This window comes from Silene latifolia, chromosome 5 (genome assembly GCF_048544455.1).
Source record: "Silene latifolia isolate original U9 population chromosome 5, ASM4854445v1, whole genome shotgun sequence".
Taxonomy (NCBI): Eukaryota; Viridiplantae; Streptophyta; class Magnoliopsida; order Caryophyllales; family Caryophyllaceae; genus Silene; species Silene latifolia.
This window is the reverse complement of record NC_133530.1, coordinates 633194-640866: the sequence shown is the minus strand read 5'-3', so window position 1 is coordinate 640866 and position 7673 is coordinate 633194. Positions and strand designations below refer to the sequence as shown.

Genomic DNA, 7673 nt, shown 5'->3' with positions numbered 1-7673 from the left:
AGGGAGCGTGTATCACCGGGAATGCATCGACGATTCGTGCATTTCTTGGTCTTTGTTCTGGAATCTTGAAGCATGGTGGGCCAGAAGTAGCCGGCTCGGAGAGCTTTGTGGGCCAGTGTTCTTGCCCCCATGTGGTGTCCACAGATGCCTTCGTGAATCTCTGTCAGTATCAGCTCCGCGTCGGCTGTACCGACACACTTCAAGAGTGGTCTTATTATGGACCTTCTGTACAGTTCCCCTTCGAACACCAAGTACCTGGCGGCGATCCTTTTCACATAACTTCGGAGAGACTCGCCTCCCTCCTGTCTGATAGTCAGGAGGTCCGACGTCTCCACGGCCCTCCTCTTGTTGCAGGAATACTGGGCTAGGAACGTGTCCTTCAGATCGGCGTAACAGTATACCGACCCGTCGGGTAGCCCCTTGTACCAACTCTGTGCCATCCCATGCAGTGTCGTTGGGAAGATTCGACACCAAACCTCATCGGGTTGCTCCCATACTGACATGTGAGACTCGTAAGCCTCGACGTGGTCGGTCGGGTCACCTTCCCCTTTGTATGCTATAGGTGGTAACTTCAGCTTAGTTGGCACCTGGATTTCTAGGACGTAGGCGCTGAGGGGCTCTCTGACCACATGTCGAACGACACGCGGCGATCGGCTCCTCACATTCCTAGTCCGGCTTCTCTCCTCGTGGCGAGAAGGACTTCTCCTCCGACTCTGGTGAGTCGGGCTTCTTCTCCAACTCTGGCGAGTTGGGCTTCTTTCGCTCCTCCGGGGTGTGCCTCGTTCGTGCCGCGGTGACGCTGTCTTCTCGCGAGTGCGAGAAGGACTTAGGTCTACCACGACCACTTTGGGCTCCTCCGGTGTCTTGGCAGGGTCAGCTTCTCCTAATGCTTCGTTCAAGTTTCTTGGGGTCACGTTTTGGGCCCTGGTCTCCTGGACGGTTTCCGCCGCTCTTGTCGGTGTGACAGTGTGAGCAGGCGTACTACCAATTACGTCCAGGAGCATCTTCAGTTTTGCTACGTCAACCACATGCCCCATGATGGTGACCTGGTTGGCAGGCAGCGGCGTGTCTGGTATAATCGGCATCCCGAATTCCGGTTGGATCTCTCCGCCGGTGGAGGGCTGCACAACTCCGGACTTGTGGATGGCATCATCTTGGTAGAACTCGGTTTCGTCGGTCACGAACGCCTCTTGTTGTTTCGACATCTTCTTAGCTTTTGGGGTGGGTTTTTTTTTTTTTTTTTTTTTTTTTTTTTTGTTTGGGAATGAATGTGACTAGCTTCTAGTGTCTTCCCCACAGACTGCGCCAATTGTTCCGGGTGTAATTCCAGAGCAAGTATTGTTACCACCCGTGGCTTGTAGAATGATGTCTTGAGTTGGATCCTTCGTCTCTATCGTTCCTCTCGGCCTCTCCTGCAACAATGAACGAACTGAGGGCTTGGCTTTGTGCCAAGCGTACTCACTCCGACGCTCAAGTCAGTAAACTTAGAGGGGTAAGTTGTTGTTACTTGGCTAAGGATGAATTGTAGAGAGATAAGGAAGATATTACCAGATGAATAGTGATTCTTAGGTTAATTTATGGATCATTTCCTCAAGGAAGGTTGAGGAGTATTTATAGACTTTCACCTTTTGTCACGTAGTGGCCAAGTGGCCAAGTGGCTAGCAGGTGGAAAGACCGTTCTACCCTCGGCCGCTGGACCCATGGCAGGTCGGCCGAGGGTCTTGGATATGAGTACGCGGATATGTCCCTATCCCGGTGGGTTGCCACGCCGAGACCGAGGTGACAGGCCGATAGGATTCATCGGCTAGGCTGTCTAAGTCGTTGACCTTGCTGTGGATATCCTTGACCTTGCTCAAAGTGTTGACTTGGTCAGCGGTGCAGAATATGCCCCATCAAATATAATATATTAATAATAATAACTAAAAAATAATTAATAATGACAATAATAATAGTAGGTCTAATATAATAACTTATTAACATAATAATATTAAATATAATAATAATAATAATAAATATGTGATTAATAATATTAATAATAATGAGTATATTAATAAAATAATAAATAATAACTTATTAATATAATAATATTAAATAGAATAATAATAATAAATATGTTATGAATAATATTAAATAGAATAATAATAATAAATATATTAATAAATATAATAATAATAATAACAATAATAATAATAAATGTATTAAATATAAATATAATAATATAAACAATACGAATTAATTATTAATAAATATAATAGTAATATAATAAATATAAAAATAATATAATAATAACAATAATAACAATAGTAAATACATTAATATAAAAATAATAATGATATCAATAAGAATAATAATAGTAATGTTGAAATAAACTAATATGAACTGAACTGAACTGAACTGAACTGAATGGGGCTGAACTGAACTGAACTGAACTTATTAGAACTGAAATTAAGTGTTAAATTCAACAACGGGCCTGGGCCGCACCCAAACGGAGGAGAAAGAGTCCACAACGTAGGCCCAAGAGGGTTCCACTTTAAAACCAATTGGCAATAGAGGGAGTAGCCCCTTGCCTTATAAAGTGGTAATTCTTCTCCTCTTTTATCAATGTGGGACAACCCTCACATGTGGGAACTTTGGGTTTCTTCACATTAAGTCCAAAAGAACAGGGCCTTAATCTCTCAAACAACAAAATTTAACCAACCATAAGTATCTAATTAATATTAATAATTATCAATAAAACTTATCTAAAATAAGGTTTTTTGGTACCGGAAAAACTCTCATACATAACACTTGGAATCAACTCAATCGTAAGTGTCACGAGTTGTTTAAAACTTGGCAGTAGGTCATATACATACATACGGTCCATAATAGGCCTTGTTTGTTAAATGAGGGCATCAAGTTAATAGCTACCAAAATTAGGTATGATGAGTGGTTACTAAAATTGTAGATGATGAAGATTTGTGGATCAATGAGTGCATCTAACAACTAGACCTGCTATATAATATACCCTGTGTTGTTGCAGTATTCAGTACATACATGACCTAGCTAAGCTTTATCCTACATCCTAACCATCAAGAGACTTGTGTTTACAGATAAGCAAGCCATAATGAAAATTGTGTTCTCCTTTGTATTCCACATACATACATATGTATATTCATTCATTACATAAAAGCAGAAATAGTGTTTGGATGGAGACATTTAATTTATTTAGAAATATGAAAAGAGGTTGAGTAACCCTGCATTACAAAATCTATCACATTTGATGAGCAATAACATCCTTGATGTCAAACTTGAACCAAATCTCATTAACCCTGTTCTCAAACTCGAACGGAGAATTATACTGAGCAACAATATAACTCGAGGTTGGATCATCTGTTCTGGTCTTTGCAATGGCAGGAGCCCATTTGGAACCAACAAGGCTGGCTTCCAATGCAGCCGCTTCTTCCCCAACTCCATAATCCGATACAAAACCACCAAACTGTCTCACTGCAATGTATGTTGTTTCCCACTTCTGGAGATGCAGTCCTTCTGCGGGAGGAGGGTCTGCCTGGTTCTTCTTAGGGACATAGAAGCTCACCACGAATGACGATTCGCACAAGGGACCGTCACTTGGCGATACTTGAGTCATCACTGGACCTGTCATCTCTATCTTTTTACTGTACTCGTTTTTCCCTTGTATATAATCAAATAGCCTGTCCATAACAAAATTAAACCAATCTATCTATCTATCTATCATGGTTTTCATTTTATCAACCACAAATGTAGTAAAATAGCCTACCCGGTATTCATATCATGGTCTTTAACATCTAAATAAAGACTAAAATGAGAAAATAGGAAATGAATAAAACAGAAAAGAAGAACGAAGAGAAAAGGAAACATACGTCAAGAAGCCAGTACGAGTGGCCTCAACAAGGGAGATGTCCTGAATAGGAGAAGTGGACATCCAAATGGAAGAATTATAGCGACGAATTTCAAACCCATTGGATTGCTGAATAACATCATAGGTTGGGCACTCAATGCGCTCGCATGTTGGTGGGAATACGCGTAATTGATCCTCACTATGATTCGGGTTTGAGAGGAGGTTGAGTAGCAGGGTTAAGTGCATTAACTTGAGAGCTCCCATTCTTCTTATTCACTCAACTCAATCCACTTCCAGCTTCTATCTATGCTCGCATATGTAAAATGAATGAATGGATGGCTGTGTTATTGTTGTGATAAGATGACATATATGCTGTCTATTATTTTGTGGATCACATTTTTCATTTTTAATCTCATCACTGGGCCTGGGCCGGTTTCAATCTCATTATTGGACTGCCCCTTCACTCCCACCTCCACTACTTGTATACTTCCCATTCTCATCCCTTTTTTTGGCCCTTTTACTTACACTCTCCCCACTTCTTAAGTCCATACCCATTTCTAGCGCTCTCCAAAAACCCCATTATTCAAACCGATTTAATATCCGCTCCGAATTTGATACGAAATTTTGGATATCTCATCTGATAATTAAGTCTAGATAGGTAGGGGTGTTCACTCGGTGGCCCGGACCAAAGACCGGACCGGACCGGACCATTTGGTCCGGTCCAGACCGGACCGAATAATATACGGTCCGGTCCACGGTCCACCAAATTTCGCTACTTTGGTCTTCGGTCCGGTCCTGGACCAACCCGAAAGGACCGTGGACCGGACCGTGGACCGAATTTTATAATCAATAATTTCATATGATATTTTTAAATCTAGTAAAAATAAGATTATAAAATAAAATTTTACCAATATCATTTTTTCCCTAGTTTGTTATTATATGATCTTTTTAAATCCAGTAAAGAGATATAATCAAATCTTTACTTTAGATTGGATTCACGGCTACTCTATGATCTTCATCAAATTATTAAACCCTACACCTTATTATAAATAGGAATAAACAAACTTTTGTACTGCACTGCAAACCAAGAAGGTAAAGTAATGGATCCAACTTGCCATGTATTCTTCATTTTTTTAGTGATATTTGTCCGTGTAATGTTTATTAACATTCTGACATTATTTTTTCTTTTATATATACAGATGGCAACTGGATTTGGTGAGGATGTAGACTTCGTGCAAATTGAGGAAGATGTTGAGGCAATCGATATTGAAGTAGAATCACAAGAGCCTGTTAAGAGGAGGTCGAAGACAACAAAAAGATTACTTGTGAAAAGGAAACCCCTCTCAAAAAGATCAAAAGCTTGGGATCACTTTGATGAAAGGTAAGGATGCTGCTGGTAATAGAATTGCTAAGTGTAAATCTTTGCGATATTATCTACCAAGCTAAACCCAAAATGGTACCAAAAATTTGAATAGGCATTATAAGACTTGTATTAAAAATCCTGATAATAAGGATAGAGAAAAACAACAGAAATTGGTTTTGGAACCAATTGGTGAAAAAGGAGAGATTAAGTTAACGAATTGGTGAAAAAGGAGAGATTAAGTTAACAGAAATTCAGGCACTTTGTGAATGTTGCATGCCCTGAGTTTTGTGTGCCTTCTCGTAGTACAATTACACGTGATTGTTACGACTTATATGTGAGTGAAAGGTTGAAATTGAAAGAATTTCTTGAAACCTCTTGTCAACGAGTTTGTGTTACTACTGACACTTGGACCTCTATCCAAAGAATTAATTATATGTGTCTCACAGCCCATTTCATTGATAATGACTGGAAGTTACAAAAGAGAATCCTGAACTTTTGTACTATTTCTAGTCATAAGGGTGATTCCATTGCTGATGCCATTGAGAAATGTTTAGGGGAATGGGGATTGTTGTCTAAGCTTTTTACCATAACAGTTGATAATGCTAGTAGCAATGATGTTGCTTGTTCACTGATCAGAGCAAATATGCAAAGAAGAGGTGATTGTGTAGCTGATGGAAGGTACACGCATATGAGATGCATTGCACATATTGTGAATCTTATAGTGTGCGATGGATTGAAAGTCTATGAGAGTTCGGTTAAGCGTATTTCGAGCCATGAAATTTATTAGGCAATCTCCTAGTAGGCTTAAACGATTTAATGAGTGTGTAGAATCAGAGTCTATAGAAACTAAGGCTTCTTTGTGTCTTGATGTGTGTACTAGGTGGAATTCTACCTACATTATGTTGAATACTGCTCAAAAATTTGAGAGTGCTTTTGGTAAATATGCAAGGAAAGATCCCCATTTTATGATTGAGCTTCAAGGAGAAGTAGGGGTATCCCAATGCTATTGATTGGGAAAGAGTCGATACATATCGGTGTTTTTAGAAGGTTTTTATGATTTGACTCGACGTATCTCCGGATCTTTATATGTCATCACTAACTCCTTATTCTTTGATATTGTTTCTATATATGATATGATTTCAAAGTTGGATAGTGGTTCTGATAAAACCTTTAGTGATATGGCAAGTGAGATGAAAACGAAGTGTGACAAATATTGGGGTAATATAAACAAAATGAATACATTGATATATATTTCAGCAATTCTTGATCCTAGAGTGAAGTTGGTTGGCATTCAGATTGCTTTATCTGATATGTATGGAGATGTTAAGGGAGAATTTATGACTGATAAAGTAAAACGTGAATTGGAGGATCTTTTTGATGAGTATTGGATGAAATATAAACCCTCAGATTCCCATACTAGACTCCCAAGAATGTTGCATCAGTGGGTAATTGTTCATCAGTTAGTGCTGTTCTAAGGGGAAATCAGGTGCATAGACAAATAATGAGTCAAATTAGAAAGCTCTCAAGTGGCCCAGGAGGCGGGGGACTTATAAAGACCGAGTTACAAAGGTATATGAATGAGGCTAACTTAATTCATGATTCTGAAGAAACACCCTTCGATATACTATCATGGTGGAAGCTTCAAAGTCCTCGCTTTCCCGTTCTTTCTCGTCTGGCCAGAGATGTACTTGCAATGCCAATATCTACTGTTGCCTCGGAGTCAGCATTCAGTGCGGGAGGGCGCACTCTTGATCAGTTTCGAAGCTCATTAACTCCAAAGGTAATTTTTTAATATTTTATTATCACAAATTTGAATATCATACAATGTTGTTTTTATTTCTTCATTCTGATTATATATATATCTTGTATTAAAGATGGTTCAAGCTCTTATTTGCGCTCAAGACTGGTTTCGTATGGCTGGAGAACAAATTAATGTAGACGACCTCTTGGAAGACTTGGAAAATCTTGAGAAAGGTAAGATGCAGCAGCTTAGTAGCTTCAAAATTCTCATAATGGCTAATTGTATTACAACACATTCTAAGTTTTTAACATACTTTATCCAATTACTTCTACAGATTTGGACGATATAAACTTGGACGATAATGTGGTAGATGGCGTGGATCCTATGAATGCATAACTGGAAGCTAACTACTCAAGAACTCAATACTTCACTCTTCATAGTTATTCAATAAAACTTTAGTTCTAGTTTTTATTTTTGCTGAAAACAAGATCAGACATTCGTATTTCAATTTTGTATTTTGGTTTTTAAGATTGTTTACGCCTTGTGTCCATTAAGGATAAACTCCGTATTTATTATTATCTAAGAATAATGTTACTATGAGTTTTCATCTAGAATTGTTCAAGGAGTACTGCCGGAAGAATACCGTTGTTAGTATAATCGTTTTAATCTTGGATATTTTTAAGATAATATGGTCCATTTGGTCCGGTCCGGTC

General features: G+C 39.0%; 2 protein-coding genes across 2 annotated transcripts; one reads left to right on the top strand and one right to left on the bottom strand.

Moving 5' to 3' along the window:
- Positions 1-3101: 3101 nt before the first annotated feature.
- Positions 3102-4237, bottom strand: LOC141656269 (uncharacterized). Its single transcript, XM_074463095.1, has 2 exons — positions 3879-4237; positions 3102-3689 (listed from the first exon to the last, which is right to left on the bottom strand). The coding sequence occupies exons 1-2, from the start codon at positions 4118-4120 to the stop codon at positions 3251-3253; spliced, it is 681 nt and encodes a 226-aa protein (XP_074319196.1). The 5' UTR covers positions 4121-4237; the 3' UTR covers positions 3102-3250.
- A 719-nt stretch (positions 4238-4956) lies between these two features.
- Positions 4957-7356, top strand: LOC141657921 (zinc finger BED domain-containing protein RICESLEEPER 2-like). The gene is made up of 8 exons (XM_074465314.1): positions 4957-4974; positions 5056-5237; positions 5730-5897; positions 6100-6211; positions 6365-6664; positions 6706-6999; positions 7094-7193; positions 7295-7356. Exons 1-8 carry the CDS (start codon positions 4957-4959, stop codon positions 7354-7356), a joined length of 1236 nt encoding a protein of 411 aa, XP_074321415.1.
- Positions 7357-7673: the final 317 nt, after the last annotated feature.